The sequence below is a fragment of the Podarcis gaigeae genome (genome assembly GCF_964106915.1).
Source record: "Podarcis gaigeae genome assembly, chromosome: 11".
Lineage (NCBI taxonomy): Eukaryota > Metazoa > Chordata > Lepidosauria > Squamata > Lacertidae > Podarcis > Podarcis gaigeae.
The window spans coordinates 32,992,044-33,015,027 of record NC_139687.1 but is presented as its reverse complement, the minus strand read 5'-3'; the positions used below and the strand labels follow the sequence as shown (position 1 = coordinate 33,015,027).

General features: G+C 39.3%; 1 protein-coding gene and 1 long non-coding RNA gene across 4 annotated transcripts in view; one reads left to right on the top strand and one right to left on the bottom strand.

Moving 5' to 3' along the window:
• The window catches only part of HAPLN1 (hyaluronan and proteoglycan link protein 1), a 64,498-nt gene that overhangs the window by 20,380 nt on the left and 21,134 nt on the right, over positions 1 to 22,984 (bottom strand). For 2 of the 3 annotated variants that reach the window (XM_083703323.1, XM_083703322.1), the window contains one exon: positions 4,266 to 4,391. In XM_083703323.1, coding sequence (XP_083559449.1) covers positions 4,266 to 4,365 — 100 coding nt within the window. In that variant the 5' untranslated portion in view covers positions 4,366 to 4,391. Of the gene's footprint in view, positions 1 to 4,265; positions 4,392 to 4,936; positions 5,023 to 22,984 lie in introns of those variants that run through there. The other variant, XM_083703324.1, reaches the window with a different exon arrangement.
• Positions 3,366 to 16,086, top strand: LOC310827392. The gene is made up of 3 exons (XR_014556338.1): positions 3,366 to 3,453; positions 3,664 to 3,842; positions 13,575 to 16,086. It is a non-coding gene; the product is annotated as an uncharacterized lncRNA (long non-coding RNA).

The window sequence follows — 22,984 nt, the reverse complement described above, 5'->3', positions numbered from 1 at the left end:
GTAGGTCTAATGAAGTAAAATTGCATGATTCACCTTTCCACACCCAATCTTCTCATTTGCTTGCAGAAGCTATTTTAATTTTTAATTTTAAAAAGACTGTGAGTTACTTGGTATCACAAATGAAACATGAAATAAAACAGAATAAATTGATCTTAAGTGGCATACCCAATGACCCAGATGTATTTTCCCCATCTTAAATGAAGTTTATTCCCAGGTAAGTGTACCTGGTTCTCAAAGTCATTAAGGAGCATTTCTAGAGTCATTTTAATCTAGGCTGGAAATGGTCCCCCATAATGCTGACTCTAGATGAAGGGGAGCTGAGGAGAGGTGGGTACCAAAGGGGGGCAGATGAGTGCAGGGCAGACAGAATTCTTAGCTTGCCACTGAAGCCTAAACCCAGTTAGTTGTTAGATGTGCCCTGGCTCAAAAGATGAGCTCAACATTGCTCTGGGGTTCTTCAAGTAGAGGACATCCTGTGTAGGACAAGTGAAGAGAGTGTGCTCATTGAAATGGATCACACAGTCCATTCACAGGTATTTCAAGTCTGGTGAGTGTGTGACACTCCATCACGTGTCTTGGTCAAGGCACACACTGGCAGGTTGTGTCTCTCCTGGAAAGTGCTAGTGCCTCCCTTGGGAGGCCAGCTTCACGGCTTTTAATTTTGTGGGGGTTTCTTTTGCCATGTTTCTGAACTGAGAATCTTTTGGTATCAGATGCCCAGTCAGCAAAATCATTTTATATTCATTTGGCTTCCTTCAGTCTGCTTAGTTTATTTCTGTCTATGCTGCTATTCCTAAGCATATCAGACTTCCCTCCCCACTCTCCACATTATTGTTGTAAGGATTAATGCCAGATGGGGCCTCTGATACACAGTCTCTCATTAGCTGGAGATCTAGATGTCAGATGGAACAGACCGAATTCAAATTAAACAGATCCTATCTGTAAATACAAATATAGATGGAAGAGGAAAGAAAGACATTGTATCCTTTAACTGTTTAACACATCCACAGTTTAGCAACTGCAAACTGTGTAAAATGGCAGGCTGTTGTTGTTGTTTTAAAAATCTATCCCACCCATTTCTCCAAATGAACATTAACTAGGGCCTGCAATTGCTGCTCACTTTGCTTTGCTTGCCAACCCCATCTAACTCCAACCCCTACCCAAAAAACCCATCTCCTTACTCGTTGCCAAAGCCATCCTGTCCCCTCACTCCTTAGCAAAGTCATCTCCAACCCTTACAACTTGCCAACCTACATTCCCCTTAAAGCTTGCCAAAGCCCCCCCCCTTCCCCTTAGACCAGGGATGGAGAAACTTTTCTCATGGAAGGACCAGATCTTTATACCCCCTGTGCTGGGTAGGGCAGCCAAACTGTCAATCACCTGATGTCACCATGATGCCATAGCCCTCTGTAGCAGGGATGTTTACAAAGCCCTTTCACACACATACTACTTTACTTTCCAGCTGTGAAAGTTTGAAGAAGATGGATGGTGGTGGGAATGTCTGCTGAGATTGCTATATTAGCATTGGTTTCTGCAGCTGTTGGCACCCTGTTGACTTTGCAAGGTGAGAACTGGTTCGTGACTATTTTATCTGGTCCTACCCATGCATAGTAGCCATGTGACATGCCTGGACCATAGGATTGTTCTGTCCATCCTTAGTATTAAATACTCATTGGCACTTGAATCTTGTTTTTTTTTAAAAAAACCCCCAACCCCAACCCCCCAATAATTGTAATTATGCTGTGAAAAACCACTGGCTACAACCTAGTCACAAAGTCCTCACAGTATCTACAACACTATAGAAGTACTTTTGGGAAATTATCAAGTGGTATATGCTAAAAACTGAGGGATGCAAATTATTAAAGAGAAGATTTCACTTGTGTGCTGCTGCAACATTCAGTGGTCATAATTCCACCACATCTGGAGTCGTGCCTTCTCTTGCATCTGATCATGCAGGTCCTTCCCTATATTAGCACACTGTTCAAGGCTACTCTCCTCTAGCTTATTCTCTGACACTCCCTACCACTAAGATCTACTTCCTTTTGGTTAGTTGCCTGGTATTAAGCTGCCCTTTACACCCTTTTTTTGTTTAGCAAACAAGTAGCACCTTGAAGTTTAGCACATTTCAATGGCATGAGTGGCATGAATTTTTGTGTCCACTTCATCAGATACAGAAAGTGTTAACCTCAGTTCCAGGTACACCTCACATGGATTGTAAGCAGCAAGCTCAGGGGGAAATGCAATGCAGAAAATGTCACACAGTGTCCATTCAATTCAATTAAAATAAAGACATGTCCCTTCACAACAGCAACAACAAGTGATAATACAATCTGCCTAACAATGTTGTTAATTAACATTAATAGTGGGACAGGAAACCATTGTTTCTGTTTAGACCCATAGTGCCTGGCATTCTTGATGGATTGGATTTCAGTGGCTTCACACTGGTGTCTTCCTTTGAAATGTGCTTATTCAAGTTTGGTTATCTTAAATACCAGTAACTGAGAATCCTGGTAGGCTACAATGTTCTCCTAATAGATTGTTTATTTAGCTCAACCTCTGTTTTAGTCAATGGGCAGCTTAAAATGTTAGCAATGTGTACAAGAGAGCCATGAACAGTTAATCATAAAAAAGTAAAGAGAGTAAGTCTGCCACTCTGTTTCTTTTTCAGAAGCCCTTTGTACGGAGGAAGGGTATAGACTGAGCCACAGGATTGGGGCTGAATAGCGTGAGAACTAAAGTTTTATGGACACGCTGAAAGTTCTGCATTTGAACCTGTGCACTGTCACTGGGAATACTACCAGGTAAATTCCAACTGCTTGAAGGTTTGCTTCAAAAGCAGCTCTTTTGTGCTTTATTACTAACCAAGGGTTCAGCAGTAGTTTGCTGCTTGAAAGGGATGTTGCAAAGAGGCAACAAGGTTTCCTGATAGAATTAAAATAGACGTGCTGTTACTTGCAAAGCTTTTTATTACATCCCTCTTCCCTAATTCATTCAGTGAAGGTCATGGTTTAAGTTCATAGTGAGGACATGCTCTGAGGTATAAGTAACGCATCTACACTAACAAATTAAAAACAACATATTTAAAAATATGTTATACATCAAGTGGTTAGAAAGTTTCCTTTGCTCAAGAGGCACGTGCTGATACCAAGTTATGGTCCAAAAAGAAATATTATCAACTAGACAACACCTGCAAAGGAAAGAGCTAAATTCTTCAGAATGAACCAGTTCATACACACTAAAAAGGCCACTGCTTTTGTATCTTGATTAACACCTTCTTATAACCACTCATCTTGCACTCCTTTTCAGTGTCACTTTCCATTACCACACCAATCCGGTGCAATTTCTTTTTTGACCTTGAAGATAGTGCCTGGTGCCTGGAGACTCTTGGCTCCTGAAATCTCCACTGAGAGAACTGCAAATGCTAAACTCTTCTTGGTGTCAAAATGTAGTGTGGTGCGTGTTTATAAAAAGTGCAAACATTGTGGGAATTTTTGGGGTGTGTTTTTTTTAAGTAGCATGGAACCTCCAAACTTCAAATGGCACCCATGGGCTGCATTATTTAAGTTGTCAAAATTGGATGTATAAAAATGAAAGAAGCTATAGATGTATTTTATTCCGCCTGTCATTTTTGCATAAATAAATGTTTTGGCTTGCTTCATACAGGATGACCCTCAACTGCTAAAACTGGAGCTGAAAAACAGCTGCATTGCACTGCAGCCTCAAAGCTTCATACAGCCAGCTGTAAGCTTTAGAATTCAAATGGATATACACGATTATGCAGAGGGACAACATACCACTGTATATGAGTGAAAGCTATGGGGAAAAAGCATCTATTTGTTGAGGTAAGTCACTTTTTATACTGCTTGAGTTTTCAACTGATGCCTCATTTTTCAATACAGTGTCTTAATAACCAGTCATTTACCTGTGAAAGGGAAGTCTTTGCTTATATGATGTGTTTTAGATCATATTTTTTTCTGCAGTAAGGCCAATACTTTTCTGGCTAAACTAATTGATTGCTTGCTTGCTTCTTTCAATATGCATGCACTCTTATTTTAACAAATACTGTTTCTGTCTCAGAAATAGTCATGAGATTGCACACTGGAAAAAATACATTTCAGATTTAAAAGCAGGTTTCATTGCTCAGAGTACAATAATGCAGCACAGCAGCAAGCTATCTAATCTTTTCCTTTTTTAAAAAAAGATGCAAGTCATAAAATTTCAGCATAACATCACAAGTGCAGCTTTAATTCCTTTTTTTAACTTACCGTGGATGTGAATAATTCTGTCATGCTCCAGTGTGAAGTTGGCAGCATGATGATCAGCCCAGCAGAAAGAAATCAACACCAGGAAAAGTAGACTCTTCATCTTTTATAGCTCAGGAATCTTCTTTACTGTAAGAGTACCACATACAAAGAAGCTGGTGAAATTTGGAAAGCTTAACAGTGATGCAATGCACAACTTGTTACAGCCCATCATTTTCTCATTGCTCTATGAAAATTTAACCCACTGTGCTTGAAAAGTTAGCGGTGAGTGACTTTTCAAGCAGCATTTTAAAGTTAATCCTCTTATTAGAGAGTTAGCTGCAGAGACTATTAACTGATGCTTAATTGAGATATGCTTGCAGTTGAATAACTTTGTCCATTAAAAGTAGAATAAGAACTGAAATAACGCAATCATCTTCTCCAGATGCTAAAATAAGCAATGGTTGTGATTCTTAAATGCATAATGGACTTTGGTTTGTTGAATTTATTCTATTTATTTTCTTTAAACAATCATGTTCTATATCTCTCCGATATAGTATGTATTGCATACACACACACACACACACACACACACACACAAACACAAACTAGCATAGGGTGTAATGTCTTCGTCAAACCTAAGGAGCATAGAGGTTGACCAATAAAGGCATACTTTATTTCAGGTACACACTTACCATTTTAGAGTCTACAGTGAAATGTTGAAAACCATGCACAAAGTAGGTTAGAGTTGCATGTGCTGCCACTGCAGTTGCCCTGATTGATTTTTCATTCATTTCTATCTAGAATGCTGACGCACTAAATTGTGTGCCAGGTAGGGTCTCTGCAGTCAGCAGAGCTGCTGAGCGCTGCAGGGGAAATCTCTGCCAGCCTCAGAGTAGTAATTAGGCAAATGAAGACCCGAAATAGATAAGATGACACAAAATGCAAGGGCTCTGATGCAGAAGGTTCAGCCTGTCATCTTCTCTAGAGGCATCATTTTCATAACTAGGCATTCACAGTCCTTTTCAAATGTGCTTGGAAATAATTTATTGTGGCCAGAATAGCTTCAGCAGATAAAAAAAGAACAAGGCCGATACAATCTGCATTAAAACTTAGGGAGTATCTGCACTTAGGGTGCAGAGCAAAACTACAGATCAAAGCTTCGTTAAATTTGGAGGCAAAGAAGCTCTTTCAGAATCTTATTCTAGTCCAGATTTTACAGACTATGTCTGCATTCGCTCCCAGCTGCTTTGCAGGCTAACATGAGCTGCTGACCTTGCAAATACAGCAAAGGCTGTTTGCAGTCGAATGCCATGGCCTGTACACTGCAATGGCATCCCGAGCCAATCTATGATGTTGTACTGCTGCAGGAGCATACAGGCAGCATTGCTGCACTGGCAGTAATCACTATAACTCACAGCAGCTGGGCACAGAACAAAAATTACAGAGGGAAGTCTTGAGGCAATGTGAATTCCATTTCAACCTCTGGGGAACTGGCTGCATCAGTAGAAGCCTGTCTACTTAATATATTTGGTATTAGGAAAGCTTAGAAAGCTGCAGCTGGCAGCCAATAGAGTGCAATGCTTTTGCCCACTTTGCTAAGTGCCCTGATCCAATGGCATGTGTATAGAGCAGTTGGGATGATAATGTATGTGTAGTCCTGGACAGAAAATTGATCATAGCGCTGATCAACATTCCACAAAGAGGAGGGAACAGTTTATTTGAGCTGTAGGGCCTAAGATTCCATCAATGCCTATCTATCTATCTATCTATCTATCTATCTATCTATCTATCTATGGCTACTCACCTACCTAGGGTGCACGAAAGCTCGCAGTGGCCAGGTTGGTGACCTTTGTGTATTCCTGACATCCATGGAGGGGCTTATCTGAATTGGAGTGCTCAAGTATGCTCTGTGATTAAGAGAGATGTGCTTAGCCAGAGAGAGACAGAGCAATGTATGTAGGGTCTGTGTGCATGTGTCATCTGTCAGAGGGAGAGATGCAATTGGGCAGAGAAAGACAGAGAAATGTACAGGTGGGTGATATATCAATATGTCATCCAAAACCGCTTTGAAGTCCATATCATGATAACAGTTTCACACTTTTCAACCTGGCAATATATCGTGATGTGTCTGTGTGCATGGGCTACGCAAAAATCACAATGTGGAAAAACCATGAAGCCAGCTGACGCTACTCTCGATTCCTGCAGCCCATGTTAACTTTGCCAGCTCAGCTTACCCCTGCCTCATGAAATCACGATACAGGGAAAGCCATGAAGCCAGCCAAAGCCACTACACAGCTCTATCGTTATTTCAGGCATTGTAATATATTGGTATATTGCAATGTTAAGCTGGTGATATATCACAATGTTGAAAACCAGATATTGCTTGGCCCTAGTAGTCTGTAAGGGGTAGGGGTGGGGAAGGAAGGCATGTCTTTGAGGTCTATGAGAGAAGGAGCGATGTTTGTGTGCAGTGTGTGCAAGAGACAGTATGGTGTGCTCACCTTGTACGCTCTTCCCTGGTCCTGGGGGATGTTCCCTTTTGTCATTAGTCAATAACAGCATCATTCTCTCTGTGTGCAATTACACATTGTGTATTTAATTGCTGCAACTTGCCCAAAGATCACATGTAATGAAGGGCAGGATATGAATCAAACAAACAAAATCCTCATGCAATAAATACCTCAAATTTCTCCTCCATCTACTTCTTTTAGGACAATTCCAACAGTCTTGTGACTGTTAGAAGAACAGAAGTACTTCTCTCAAGGATGTATCAATCAACCCTAGTTTATTTTAGATGCTGCAGGTCATATTTATTTATCACATTCTCAACTGACTGGCAGCCTAAGGAATTGCAACAGAATTGAGAAAACATTTGGGATGGCCTATTCCAAAGGACCCCTTGATTTGAATACAAGAGGTCTGACTCACTATCCCATGTAGGAAAAGATTTACAATTTTATAAATTGGCTTTAATTGGTTTTGCTTTGCCAAGAGACACAATGTTTGAAAGACGTCTCATTTTCCATTACAGCCACTGATTTTTATGCCAATGTTGGCTACAGAGGGTCTAAAACACAGTGAGGGCTTCAAGGACTTAATGGGGCATGCCAAACTAGATAAGATTTGTGACACTATATGTTTACCAGGGGTACATTCCTGCTTGAATTGATAATGGGCAAGGGCTGTTAAGAGACGTAGAAAACCTCTCCCTTTATTACTGCACAGTATTCTGTTTTGCGTTACAATCACTGTGCTCTCAGAAATCTATGGAAAGTCTGTAGAATGCCTCAAGTGCCCTTGTTTTTCCAAACAACTTCTGCACATGAGGAACTTCTTTCGCCTCATAAAAACAAGTTGCACAAACTGATGTAGATTAAACAAGCAGGCTACTTCATGCAAGTTGTCATAGACAAACACATGCATGAATTGGTTGGGTGCACAACAACTTCCACATCTGCATGAGTTACATGCACAGTTCAAGAAAAATTGTATCTGCAAGCAAATGCACAGAAACTGTTTTGTAAAGTTCCAGGTACAGGCTCAAGGAAAACTGTTTTGCTTGCTAATTATGTAAGTCAAATTAAATGTTCCTTGCCTCTGTATGTTGTTTTGATTTACTGTGGGAAAGATTCATCACACTGTTACTTAGATGACGGTAGACACAATATTTTATATACAATGCTAATGGATTTTGAGGTGTGTTTTTTTTTTTTTAAAAAAAAAAGATAAGTAGGATGAATTACATCCCTCTGATGAATTCTTTTAGTCTTTATTCAGACTAAACAAGACATTGAAACCCGGATTACTTTTTAGGTTGCATTTCCAGAATGTTAGAAATAGACAATTAAAATAGGTAGATAGGGCACTGGGTTTCAACATTTTTAACTGATGGCTGATAGATTTTCTTTTTGTGTTTTGTACATTGCCCTAAGGTCCTTTGGAGGAAGAGCAATTCATAAATATTATAAATAATTATTATTTTTTTGTATGTGAGAGTTTGTTTATTGGGGGTAAATATTAGGGAGTTTAGTGATTTTTTTATAGATTGGGATAGTAAACAAGAAAAAAGAAAAGGAATAAAAAGAAGAGGCAAATCTAAAATGGTGGGTATACGCCAATTACACCATATTCAGTTTACACTCTCACACTTTTTTCCACTGGAAAGTGTCTCTAGCATATGGAGTTTTGCTGAATCAGGAAACCTCGCATCACGGCCTTGCTTGCATCCCATATTATTCTTCTTTCCACCTCTGATCTTAAATTTATCTCGAAATAGTCCTTCAATGTCTTTTGGGCCTTTTTGTAAATTGTTTCATCTTTAAACAGGGTGTCATTCATTCTCCATCTGAAGGTTCCAGTTGTTGTCAGCTTCATTTCCATCTTTACTGCATTGTGATCGGAACAAGTTTTTGGGCAGATTTCTGTCTTTTTAACCCTTGGTGCCAGATTGCTGGAAATCCATATTTGGTCAATCCTGGTCCATGTCATTTTTGCTTCAGAGAAGAAGGTCCCCTCTCTTTCTAGAGGGTTCCTTGTTCTCCAAATATCAATCAAGTCCATGGTGTCAGTCAGTTCAAAAAAAGTCTTTGGCAGTCTCCCATCCTTGGAAATCGTTTGTCTCTGCGCTTTATCCATGTTTGTGGAGACTACTCCGTTCATATCTCCCATAAATATTCTTTTAAAGTCCATAAAATCCATTAACGTCTCATGCAACTTCTTAAAGAACTCGGCCTTCCCTTCATTAGGTGCATAAACTCCTACAATCAGAATTTTTTCTCCTTGAATTTGAATTTCCACTGCCAGAAATCTTCCTTGTTCATCCTTGAAAATTAATTTTGGTTCTAATTTTTCTTTCACATAAATCACAACTCCCCTTTTCTTAACTTTGTCAGAAGAAATGAATTCTTGTCCCAATCTTTTATTTATCAAAAGTTTTCTGTTTATCCTGGCAATATGGGTTTCTTGCAAGCATATTATATCTAGATGTTCTTTCTTTAATATGTGAAACACCTGTCCTCTTTTTCGGGGATGGTTCAGGCCGTGACAGTTCCAACTCAAAAATTGCAGAGACATTTCTGTTATTGGGCTGCTTTTCCGCCGACTGCTCCAAGTTCTTGTTCCTCGTCAGTAGGTGCTGGGGCAAGTCCAAATGATAGATTTGCTATGTCTGGTATTTCCCTCTCTTCTACAGTTCCTTTCTCAAAGTCCTCAAAGTATTTCTCCAAAAATTGGTCTTTATCTTGAGTTGTTTTGATCTTAATTTTCTTCCCTTTGAAGTTGAAGGACAATCCTTGTGGAAATTCCCACCTAAATGGGATGTTATATTTTTTCAGCAAATCTGCTAAAGTCTTAAATTGAAACCTCACCTCTAGGAAGTGCTTAGGAATGTCCTTGAAGATCTGTACCTGGGAATTCTTAACAATCAGGGCCTTCTGAAAATGTAGGTTCAGTATTTTATCCCTTTCTTCTTTGGATCTTAAGGTAATTAAACAATCCCTTGGTTTCTTGCCTTGTTTTCTGCCAATCCGGAAGGCTGAGGTAATTGCAAATTCCTGCTCCTCTTCCCCTCCTAGTTCATCAATCCAAAATTCTTGAAATTTATCTGTCAGGAAGTCTCCCAGGTTACCCTGTTCTTCCTCTGGTACTGATCTTAATTTCAAATTCTTATTTTTCCTCTCTAGCTCCAAAAAGGCCAAAGCTGAATCATGTTCGTTGACTTTCTTTGCAATGGGTACAAACTTTCCCCTGGTGTCCTCGGCTGTGCTCCTTGCGCTCTCGGCTATTTTTCTCGTTTCTGTAGATTCTTGCACAAGACGGTTTATAGAGTCTGTGTTATTTGCAATTGCCGTTGTGTTCAGGTCTAGTCTTGTTGTCAGCTCTGTCAATTTCTTAGAATTATCTGTCAATTTCCTAGAGTTCTCTGTGGACTGCTTGGTAAGTGCTTCTAAAGACTTGTTTATTCTAAGCAGTGCCTGTGTCATAGATTCCATTGATGCTGTTGTTCCTTTTTCCTGTACAGCTGTAGCTCCTGATGTGGAGCCTCTTCTTTGGGTCTGCTTTTGAGTTTGTTTTGATTTGCTTCTTGTTGTTATTTCCTCCTAATGAAATGAAGAAAATTCTCAAGCGGACATTTGCTAAAAAACCAGAGGCTTTTCTCTTGGGCATGGTCGACCAAATGGTACCAAAGGAAGACAGAACATTCTTCATGTATGCAACCACAGCAGCAAGAATTCTACTAGCAAAATATTGGAAGAAGCAAGAACTACCCACTCTGGAAGAATGGCAGACCAAGGTGACAGAATTTATGGGATTGGCAGAGATGACCGGCAGAATCCGTGACCAGAGGAGAGAGACGGTGGAAGAGGACTGGAGAAAATTTAAAGTTTATCTTAGGAACTGTTGTAAAATTTCGGAATGCTAAAATGTCAAGGGATATAAGATAGAGAATTATAGCTGTTAAATCTTAAATTTAAATAAAATATAAAGAGAATCAGTTATGAATTGGAATGAAGGATTGCTAGAAATGCTGTTTAAAAAAAAAATAAGGGTGCAGTGAAGGGAAGGCTTGGGGAAGTCGTGTTATGTATGTTATTGTATGTTATGTCTTAGTATGTTATGTTATGTCATTGTATGTTATGTTATGTTTTTATTTTGTTATATTTGTGAAAATGAATAAAAAATATTTAAAAAAAAAAAAAGAAAGTTCTCTAGCATAGTTCTTCATATGCTTTTCCAAATGATGTTTTATCAGATCAGTGTTGCCATTGGAACAAGGCAATGCAAAATCAATGTTACCCCTGAAAATACTAGAAGTCAAAATGCATTGGCCATATTATATACCAGGTCAACAATTTTTTGAGCACCAGTTTGAGATCTTTCCTCTACCTTTGGTTTGACCTTGACCAAATCACTTGGCATCTCTATTTTAATTTCCCATGGGTGGTATTCAACAAGCGTTACTCAGAATACACCCACAGAAATTAATGAATATTACTGAATCAGGTTTATTAATTTCAGTAGGTCTACACTGAGTAAAACTTAGTCGAATGAAACGGAAGAATAATTGAAGGCCATAGTTTGTAGCCAGCATATAAGAGGAGTTTCCATTGATAACATATTTACTATTTAACCATTAATTATCGAGTGGCAGTCTTACATTGCACTTACTCAGTCAATATATCATTAGAGTTGTATCAGCTTTTAATTTTTACAGAATTAAGGATGGATTTCTTTTTATAAAAAACCTATTGTAAATTCATAACACGTCCAATTCATAAATCACAGCATGGAAAGTAAATGGAGGAAAGCCAGTTTTTCTTGTGAGGACAGTAGCAATTTATATCGACAGCTTTGATTTTCATTTGATGGCCTTATAATCCACATCATGACTGCTCTGGGATTTTCCTCATTCAGTTACTGAATGTTACTAGGCGATACGATGCCGCCTAGTCAATTCACCACTTGTGTGGTGGAAGTAATAACCAAAAGAAGTTCAGCCTGTTGATATAATGCAGAGGTCGGCAACCTTATCCGAGGATGGGCCAGTCGATGCTCTGTCCATCAGAGGATGAGCTGGAGTGTGTGCATGTGCACACACACCATTTCCGGTGCACATCGGGTTGGAGGAGCGTCTGTGTGCATGTGCACGGGCACCATCAACCTGGAAGTCGGTCCCTGCACTGTGCCGGACTGTGCCATGCCAGTAAGAGTGGGGGGCGGGGGCGGTGGGGGCGGTGGCCGGGGTTGCCATGGGCTAGTTAGACAAGCCTTGTGGGCCGCTACCAGCCCATGGGCCTTAGGTTGCCGACCCCTGATAGAATGTAATGCTGGTGCCGATATTTTCAGGTCTACACAATGACATTTTGCAATCAAAAAATAATGGCTGTGTATATTTGAAAATGCTTTGTGTGAATCTTGGTAAATAGCTCTACCACACTCTCACAAGCTTTAGTCAGATGCACAAGCAGTTATGGATAATGTAATCATTCAGGAGCAAGATATGTGGGAGAGTCATTTGCATCCATTAGTTCAGTGTTTGCATCCAAACTGATTCCTCTTGGAGTCATTCATGAACACAAACTGTTCTATTAGACTTCACTCTTAATTTTACAATGGAAGCTAGGAGGAGAAACAGGAACACTTGTTTTTATTTTATAATTTGTGTAGCAGTGATTCAGTAACTCTAATAAACCACAGACAAATTTTGAAATAATGCCTTTATGAAAGATAAAAATGTTAGCACAGATACAGGGTTCTTTTTGGTGGAAGATCTGTTGCTTCAGTAGCATTGCTTCTCTTTCCTAAAACAAACATGAGACTCTCTAATAACAGGGTATAATGTACTGTAATCCCTCCTAATTCAACTTTTCTACTTACTCTGCCTCTTTCTAAAAGTGAAAGGGCACACAAGTTTTTCTGACATACTTTATTTAATAGTGCATTGTGTGTGGTGGTTTATTTACTCACTGTCCACAGTCCTACTGTATTCAATGGTGTTTATTCCTAGGTAGCTTTCAAGCCTAAAATTCCTGCCTAGATATTTAATCTAGTTGAGAGCTGTTAGTTTGCTTTCTTGAGGTCAGGTGACATTTTGTTCCTACAGGAGCACCTAATTCTACTAAACATCAGTGCAGTATTTTAACATGAAATACAACTTCCTCTAGGAAATATTTATTTTTTCAAAAATAGTAGGATTCAGCACTTTTGAAAAGGATGACAAGATTTTTGTAGGGAAAGGATTTTTGCTCAAGATTTTAAGAGTGTTTTAAAAATTGCTTCTTATATAGAAATGCAAATCCCACCCACAATACAGTACAGTGAATCACAGTAGAAATAATATTTATGAAATATTCTGAGATTTATGCTCAGTTAATGGTTCCCATAATTAAGTGATTCTAGCAAAGTGGAAAATTGTTACATTGGTTCACTCAATTACAGAGCAGAGCCCTTACTCATGCTACTATTCCTGCATTGCATGGGGTTGAACTAGATGATCATCACCCTTCCAACTCTACCATTCTATTATTCTACTCTGAAATGTTAAGTACTACAGAGCATAATTCTTATGTTTTTATTATTATACTTTGCCACCTATCCTTTTAGAAGGCATATTTATATTTTGGAATGTGATATTCACAAGATCATAACAGTATATTATATCATTGTCCCTATGTCTTTTGAAGTAATTCTGTTATGCACCCTTATAATATTGCTGGAATATTGTAAGTTCGTAAGAGGTAAATAGTCTTCACACCAAAGAAGACTAATGAATTGATATTTTAGTTTATTTTAGGCAATACTAAAACTATCATCATAATTCTTGTTCTGCAGACAAAGAAGACCAGCAGGCTTACTATTCAAGGAAGAATTCAAGATATTTTTAGAACCACAATACACAATCCATTTTAATAAGGTATTAATCAATTGCATGGAGGGTAATCTTTGTGACTGGATCTCATCTCTTTTGTGTGAAGTTGGAGGGAGGAGGAAAAGAAAAGGGTCTACTGCATCTGTGTCATCACTCCCATTGCCTCAAAATCCCTCCAGGTTCCCTTTACAAATCCAAGACTGCATACATGGGGAAGGAAGTATGTGGGGACACAGTCACCCCACCTGAGAAGACCACAGAGATTTCACAGGAGAGGCAATACAGCCTGAAGCTATGGACTTTTTCTGCCGTTGTCTTTTGTGTGGTGCAAGCTCCAAAGGAAGAAGTAGTAGAAAACCATAATGTGGCTTCGCTGGAGTTGCCTGACCAGGAACAGGGAGAAAGCCACAAGGAGATTTGGTGCTAATTGTGGAGAAAGTGCACTGCATGCTTTATATCCAGGAAGTCATCATAGAGAAATCAATGTTATTGATTCTAATGCTGAAGCCAAAGGTAGGAACAAGGAAAATGCCTGCAATAACCTAAAGATTACTGAGATGCTGTTGGAAATGATGCTCTCAGTATGTTTTTCCACCTAATGCAAGAACCAAACAATGTTGTTAAGGATGTGGAAAACTATTTATTGAACAAGTATTGTTCTTGAAGAATAGTTGATCCCAACTCAGTTATTGCCAGTAAAGAATTTTCTTAGCCATCAGGACCAGCTAACTCAACAAAGACACCTCTACATCAAATTGAATTAAATGAACCAGATACTTTAATATTCTTTTCAAGGTTCTGTTTTGCTCTTGACTGGCTGGCCAAGTGAGCAAAGATACTTTATTTAAAAATATAAGAAAAACTCATTGCAATGAGAGAAGTTGTGTAAGTTAACCCAAGATACTGAGATGCAATTGAATACTCTTCACAGACACTGGAGAAGATAGTGTTGATAGTAAAGCCTTGGCTATATGCACAGCACAGAGACAGAAAAGTGTAACAGATTCAGCAATCTTGGCTTTGTTCATTCGTAAGTTCCACTTGTAAACCTAAAAGGATTCTATAAAAACTTACGACATTTATGGATTATCAGTCAAATGCCCCTGATAAAATATTGCTAGCCAAGCAGCAGAAATCAGCATGATTACTCAACAAAGCTTAGAAACCCCAAAAATTCTCGACATTTCAGTAGCTTTTGTCTAACTGCTCATCAGTTGTTTTGAAAGACGCACAGTCTATCCTTCAAAAGATGCTTCAAACATTAGAAACACAAGCTAAACATGAACATCTATATTCCAATTCAATTAAATAGTGGCAGTGAAAACAAATGAAACTCTGTCTTGAAACCTATGTTGATTCTGCATGTTACCTTTATGCCACCCTGATCTGCTGTATTGGGCTCAGTTAGAATACTTTTTTGTTATGGTTATGAAGCTTCCATAGTGGACTGATACTTACTCCATTAGCTAACAGAAGAAAATCACTCCTATCTCTGCTGCTCTCTAAAAAAGGTAAGCAAACACTTATAGGTGGCATTGGTCCTTAGGCAATCTGCTTTGGCTCATCTTGCCCTGTACTATTTGTATAGGTGAACATAGTGATATAGATTAGGCCTAACAACATCCTGTCAGCCTGAATTCATGAACATCTCACAGCCACTCTAACTGCCTCTCTATCATCTTCAAGATTATTCTGGATGCAAGCCTTCAAAGTCCAATTATTACTTGCACAGAGTCTTGCATGCCTGAAACTGATAAAATATCTTATAAATCTCAACCCAATGTCTTCCTCCTACAGAAACTGGATCCAACAAAGAAGTATTCGTAACAAAGATTTTGCTGTGTCTGGCCAAACTCCAGAAGAAAGATACAACAAAAAGATTTCTGAGGGGAAAAAAATATAAATTTTCTCAGAAAAAATATTACACGTCATGTGCATGGAAGTTGCCAAACCAATTAACCAGCTAGAAGGATTACTGTTAATTGCACCAGTTTTCCTATAACTTGATATTGCTGGATAGTTTTGATGAACTGCAAAAGCATTTTTAGTTTGCTTTCTGTTGCCAGCCTGGAACTTTTCTTTATTAGTGCCACTTTGTTTTGTACGATTCCTTGCAAATGAAGGAAAACCACTTTTCTGCTTGTATATGTTGATAATATAATTTTGGTTACTGAGAACAAACAAGATTGTACAAAAACAAGATTGGGTGCAGGCCTGGCCAGGACATAGGCGTCCTGACTGTGACAAAGGTGACCTGTGTGCTTGCTTGATTAACAATTGTTGGGAACTTCAAGGTCCCTGCTCTCCCATCTTATGGTCTTTGTACTGGACCTGGAGACTCCAATAGAGAGCATTCCATGTCAAGAAGGAGGGCAAGTGGGCACTCTATCAAATGACAGGGCAGGAGTTACACGGAGCAGGGCCTTTTCACTGGTGGTGTCCATTGTATGCCTCAATCTTCCCAGAATTGCTATTTTTTGGCCTGTATTTTGGAGCTTTATAATTTAGGAAGAGTTTGGAAGAACTAGTTGATGTATCAGTTGCTGACGTATGAGCGGATTTTATTTGCTGCTATTCTGGGCTTCTGGTGCATCAGGGTTTACACCAGCATAATAGACTTGGCCAGAAGGGATACAATTTATGAGCTTTCTCCATTATCTGCACAGCAGTACTCTGAATGGTGACACCAGGGGCCTAGAAGGTGCAGGGCTTGTCAGTCCAACCCTTGTACAGTCTCATCAAGGCTGATCTTAAGGCAATTGGAGCAATTGGGCCAAATTGGGCCCCGCAGGCTGCTCCTAAGGAGGCCCCAGCACCAGGGCAATCTAGATGGATTTTATTTATATTTATAAGATTTTGCAGACTTTGGCTGTGAACTGGGGCCCTACCAAAAAAAAAAAAAAAAAAAATTCAAGCTGCGTCCCACTGCTTCAAATTGGGCTCCATTGGCTAGCCCTGAGTCTCATAGTTGCTGGGCCTGAGTTGCCCTGCCCTTGCATGAAGTCTTGGGTTTGCAATTTTGGGAGAGGGGAGACTGTGGCACTGGGAAGAGGGCAGGTTGATGAGGCCCCCTAGACTTAGAGGCCTTAGGCTTCAGCCTACTTAGCCTATACATAAATCTGGCACTGGACCTAGCCCTGTCTGAAGGGTCTATTAAAGACATGGCTATCTAAATACATATTTTTGAGTGGGTTTCTATTTTGAATAATATTTGCCAGCTAGATGCACTGTGGTATGAATGGGGATATGAAAAACCTGCTATAGGAACAGCATACTTAGTGGCACTTCACTAGACATTTAATGCTGTTTGGTGATACAAATGGGTGATACAGAAATAGTGACCCTGTGAAGGTTTGTGTGATTAACATGTGGAAAAGTTATTTGTGCTATTTGGTTACTATCAGTAGAATGTGGCTGAATTATAGACTCCAAAACCATGTTGCAGAACCTTGTCCAGAATATGGGACAACTGGCTAAATACATCTCAGGTCACCAAGTCTGGCAAAGAGAACTGGAGAACAGAGGATCTTTTTTTTTTTGCACTCTGTTAACCTTCTGCTGTGGTTTTTCTCACCTTGAAAAAGGTACATGTTGCAAATGGCACCAGCAAGTGAAAAATTATAAGGCCTAAGTTTTGTGTAGTTCCCAGGTAAACAATTTAGTCACACAACGTTCCACCGAGGGTGAAAATAAATAAGAAACTTCCTGTCTGGGTGTGACAGAATGAAAAGCACTCACAAGAAAATCCCAAATGGGCAAAGCACATCTGTTTACATGTGTATGTGTGCCTCTGACTAGGGGAGCATAAAGGACCTTCTTAACAAAGTGTATTGGTTCTGAATACTCAACAGGGAAAAAATGCAGACACATTATTTAATGAAGTGGAATATTCATACAGCAATAAGCAAAATCTTTCCCAAGTGTTAAAGAGTGTTATAGATTATCATTGCTTTAGTTCTGATGCATGGCTAAGCTACATTATTGATTGATAGCCTCAGATGAATCTGTATTTGCCTGGGCTTCACTGATTGGCAGACTGAAGTACTGAAAATGCTAGGATATTTCCCAGTCTGTGAGAAAGAACCCTGGAATTTGGTAAATGATCCAAGACTTATTGTTTATTAGACAAGTATAAAGGACACTCATGCTTTTCTCCCCCAAAACAGTAAACTCAGAAACCCTACTCAGGTGTTTACTTCCATAGGTCCCCAAAACACCCTCCTCCATTGTTCCCTTCCCTACTACAATGTATTGAAAAGTACTGTAGGTCTGAACAGGATATCTTGTTGTGTTAAGTGGAACATGCTCAGAATATTTCACATGAATGGGAATCCTGCATGGTTGGGGGATCCATTCACATGGAGGATTCTAAGGGTTGACAATACAACACACTAAAGCTTTCCCCTTCAGATCTTCCTACTCAAGATGTAAAGGGCTGCAGCTGCAGCCCATGGGAACAGGAATGGCTAACATGTCTCCTCCCTCCCTTCAAATCCCTGAACTGGTTAGAGAGATTTTTCCCTGGAAGAAACTCCTTGTTGCAAGCATATAGCCCAAGACACCACTGATGATGCTAAAAATTTGAAAGGGAGACAATTGTGCACCTGTCGCCTAGAACAGATGGAATAAAAGTGAAGGGTACTCATGATGTGAAGAAGTGTGGCAGTGCTTCCGGCCTCACTTCTGACATCATATTCTTGGGCTAGAACATCAGTCTGACCTGCTCTGTTTCTGGACTTCCTTTACACCATGTAATGTGTGAAGGGAACTCAAGTGTACACTGAAACACTTATGGCATTTACTCCATTAGCTAGGAAGCTGAAGCTTTGTACATACATAGTCCAAGATACCCTTATTTCTGTAAAAGTCTGAAGGGGAGAAATTTATGCAACAATTTCCTGAACTAGGAGACTCCTAATATAATTTGAAATGGAAACCATCAGTGCCAAATTTTCGCACAGGCTAGGTAAACTACAGCTCAAGGGCTCAGACTATGAGGGGCCTCTAAATACAACCTCACCAGCACTGGGTTTTACATAATAATTCACTTTTGGGATGGGGAAGGGGGAATTCTATGGGGCTTCTAAAACTTGACATAGTTTAGGGCCTCAGCATGTCTTAATCTGGCCCTAGATATCATACCTTCCAAGCCCTTCAGAAAGATAAAAGTTCCTACACACGTACAATACACACTTATAACTAGAGAAGTCTGAAAGGTAGACATTTGGCTCTCCCTAGAAATAGGAGGCAAGAATTGTACCCCAAACACTATAGCTCTGTAAATGAAGTATTTTCAACATAAATCTAACAGTTTTCCAAAATTATTCTCAATATTCATCATTCTTCATTAATGGTAATGTAAGAAAACAGGGAACACCTTATCATGCAAATGTGTTTGCTTACACTATAGATCTAACTAGTAGGTATTTTTAGAAGATGGTCACTTTAAAGACGAGAATGCATAGCAATGGAGGAAGAGGACTGGTACTCCTCAGCAGGCACAGATTTAGCCTCAGGACTTCCAATTGCGTATTCCAGCACTATAATGTGTATAATTCTACATTATCTGTTATGTTGCGCTTATTAGGCCTTGATTATATCTTTATTATATTGAAAAAAATCATATCCTTTTATCATTGTTGTGTTTTGTTCTTATAAATGTAAACTTTCTTGCAAGACTATCTATTCTTATATGTATGGTAAACAAAAAACAAACCTACAAAACAGAATAAAAACATATATGAGGGGGAAAGTGTTATTGTAATTTCTGTTCAAGATAATTTTACACATTATGCATGGGATTCAACTAAGTTTTACTCAGAGCAGATCCAATGAAGTGAATGAACATGCCTAAATGCCTACTCTGGGTAAAAAAACACACCTGGTTGAATAACAACCAGCTGTCCTTTATATCAAGTGGGTAAATACATTGCTAGGACAGGTAGACATTTTGTAATACAAATATCAAATCAAATCTTGAGATATCTCATAAAAGAAATCTGAGTACAATGGCTACCTGTTATCATTTAAATGTGTAGTGGGTATAAAGATGTGATAGTAAGCAAATAACGTGTACAGGCCCAACCTGCTAGGTTCTACGGAGGAGAAGAATAGGCTGTATTCCAAATAACGAAGTATTTCTCAGCTTCTATGTGTCAGATTGTACACACACGCTCCCACATATATTCTGCCAATCTAATTTATTCTAGGTAATGGATTTGATTATATCAGACTAAATGAACACCACTGAAAGTGAAATTGTATTCTTTGTTCCTTTCTCCTAAAAGTAGGCACATTTTTTTTTTGCGGGGGCGGTGGGGTCTGCCACACTCCAGGAAGTTTCCAACAATTGGTAACTGTCTTTGGGTAGCAGACAGCTTATGATCAAACACAGTAGCTGCATGTAGATGTTTGGAAGCCATGGATAAGACAAAGCAAGATCCTTGATTAAGATTCAGTGACCTCAGTAGAGCTATGCACATAAAAGTATGCTGCATATGCACATTGATTCTCCCTGTGCAACTGGGAGCCTCTCACTTGTACTTCTATTTGAACATGCAGAGTCCATGTGCATATAATTGTTCAGATCTATGTAGGAGACACTGAGAGTGAGGATGGCAGGTCTCCCACTCTCCATGTTTACTGAACACCTGAAAGGGCTTGTTGAATGGAAAGTTGTCCTCCCCCCCTCCCACTTCATCCATATTTAAACATTTGTAGCTGGCTGGATAAAATTATATGAAAAGCTGAAACATACTTTAATTTCATTTGCAAGCTCTTTAAGCAATGGAGTGATGTCGTTCTAAGATTTGGTCCACCAGCAAATGATTGTAAAGCTTGGGATCTACCAAACACAGAGCCAATATAGCATCACTGTCTGTTATATTCTGCTGGCACAGCAAGGATGTTTTATCACTAATGTGTAGGTTTGCTGAAGACTCAGCAGCTCATGTAAATATGCATCAACAGTTAATAGAATAATTGTTTTACAATCCTAAGTGCATATTTATTAAAGCATACTTGAGTGGAAGTGCTGACCTATCTGATTTTAAATTGTCATATCTTTGCAATATTTAAATTAAATGCAAGCATCTTGCTTGGCCTAATGGTTTTGCTCCTGCGAGTAAGCATATGGCTTGGTGGAGCTGAGATAGCTTCAGTAATTATTATCAAAACTTGAACAAGATGTCTATTAGCTTGCAGTCTGGTCACATATTTTGTAGCATTCAGGCCTATGGATTACTATGGAAACCAGGCTGCAATGAGATTGCAGTGGAGGTTTTTTAAAATAAATAAATTATGGAGTTATTTTGGAATTGTAGGTGCAAACACACATATGCCACCACCCAGGCCATGAGAACTGTGATTCCAATTTCCAAATCACAGAGCAGATCAAGTAGGGCAGGCATTCCCAAACTCAGCCCTCCAGATGTTTTGGGACTACACTCCCATCATCCCTAGCTAACAGGACCAGTGGTCAGGGATGATGGGAATTGTAGTCCCAAAACATCTGGAGGGGCTGAGTTTGGGGATGCCTGAAATAGCGTATCATGGTCGACTGCATCAAAAACCACTGAGAATCAAGAAGTAGCAAGGTCACATGCCCCCTGACTTTCTCCTGAGATAGGTCACACATCAGAGCAAACAGAGCCATTTTGGTGTGAAACCCAAGGCTCAACTCAGGATGAAACAAGTCAGGGTAATGCACACCTTCCAAGAATGTCTGAAGTTGAACATCTACTGTATACAGTCGTACCTTGGAAGTCAAATAGAATCTGTTCCGGAAGTCAGTTTGACATTTGGAAACCAAAGCACGGCTTCTGATTGGCTGCAGGAAGCTCCTGCAGCCAATTGGATGCCCTAAAAGCCCCGTCAGATGTTCAGCTTCCGAAAATAGTTCACAAACTGGAACAGTCACTTCCGGGTTCAAGAACTAAGCTGTCCAAAAACCAAGGCACAACTGTAACTAAGGAATGTCCCTTTAGGGGGGTGAAACTTTGTTTTTTAAAATTTATTCAGGGAGGGTACTTAAAAATATGTTTTTTGGGGGTGTGAATAATTCAAATATGCTATTATTTTTGTGATCTGACAAAATTGAGCTTGGTAAATCTACATTTGATTAAAAAGCACAAAAACTGCTCTCGAAAAACCAAAGAATTGTAATTCTGCCTTCTGAAAATGTCAGGTAAGGCTATATAATAATAAACTATAAACAATAATAATATATAATATAACTGCAAGTACTTGACAATCATTTTACTTATTTTAATAATGATAAATAATATATCTGTGAGTACTTGGCAATCATTATTATTAATTATTTCTATGCAATTTTAAGCATGTACTTACCAAGCAAAACTAAATTATATTAATGTAAGCAAAATATCTTTTTTAATTTCAAGTCATGTTATAAATTTTTAGTACCCCACATTTTTGGAATTTTAAAGTTGAAAAATTCAACACGCCCTACCGAATGACACAGGAGGTTGCAGGAGGTAGGAGAATTGGCAAAGAATTGGGGGATAGAAGTGCTAGTGTAAACTCACCATCAGATACAAGAAGAAGGAGAGTGGGAGATGCCCCATGAACCAGAATATACAAGACAGCATCATTTCAAGAGGAATGATCAGAGATAATGTTGAAACAAAAGAAAGTGCTCTGACTTGGAGCAAGTGTTTCCCAACAGATGGTTTTTTTAGGGGTGTACTCCAAAACCCATTTGCATGCCTTGAGCCATAATGGCTGCATTCCTGAAAGCCGTGAAAATAGCATATTTGTCCTTAATCCAGATCAGTCTGATTAGAATCAACATGGCTAACCTTGTTTTAAATATGCTTAAGTATGCAAGCGTTGTGGATCACTACTTCAGGTTGCATATTCATAGTCAGAGGGCATAGCTCAGTTAGGTTCAATTCTTGGTTGATTCCAGTTAAAAAGCATCTCGGCTAGAAATGGCCATTACGAAATTTGGGACGAGGTGCTAACAGCATGCTGATGACGCTCAGCTCTGTTTCTCCAAAATATCTGAATCAGGAAACACAGTATAGGCCCTAGGCCAGTGTCTAGATCTACTGGTGGCCTGGATGTGGAGAAATAAACCAAGCTCATCTGAGCAACTGGCCAAATGCTCACCCTAGATGGAGTTGCACTCTTAGTGGAGAAGGTACACCAACTGGGGGTGCTCCTGGATACAGCCTTGTCACTTGAGGCCCCAGCTTTGCCAAGCCAGCTAGTCCAACTTCTGCAGCCATTCTTCAACTGGGATAGCATGACCACAATAGTTCAGGCATCGGATACTTCAAAAATGCAATGCACCATATGCGAGCCTTCCTTTGCAGCTGGGCTGGAAAGTGCAGTTAGTGTAGAAAACCAC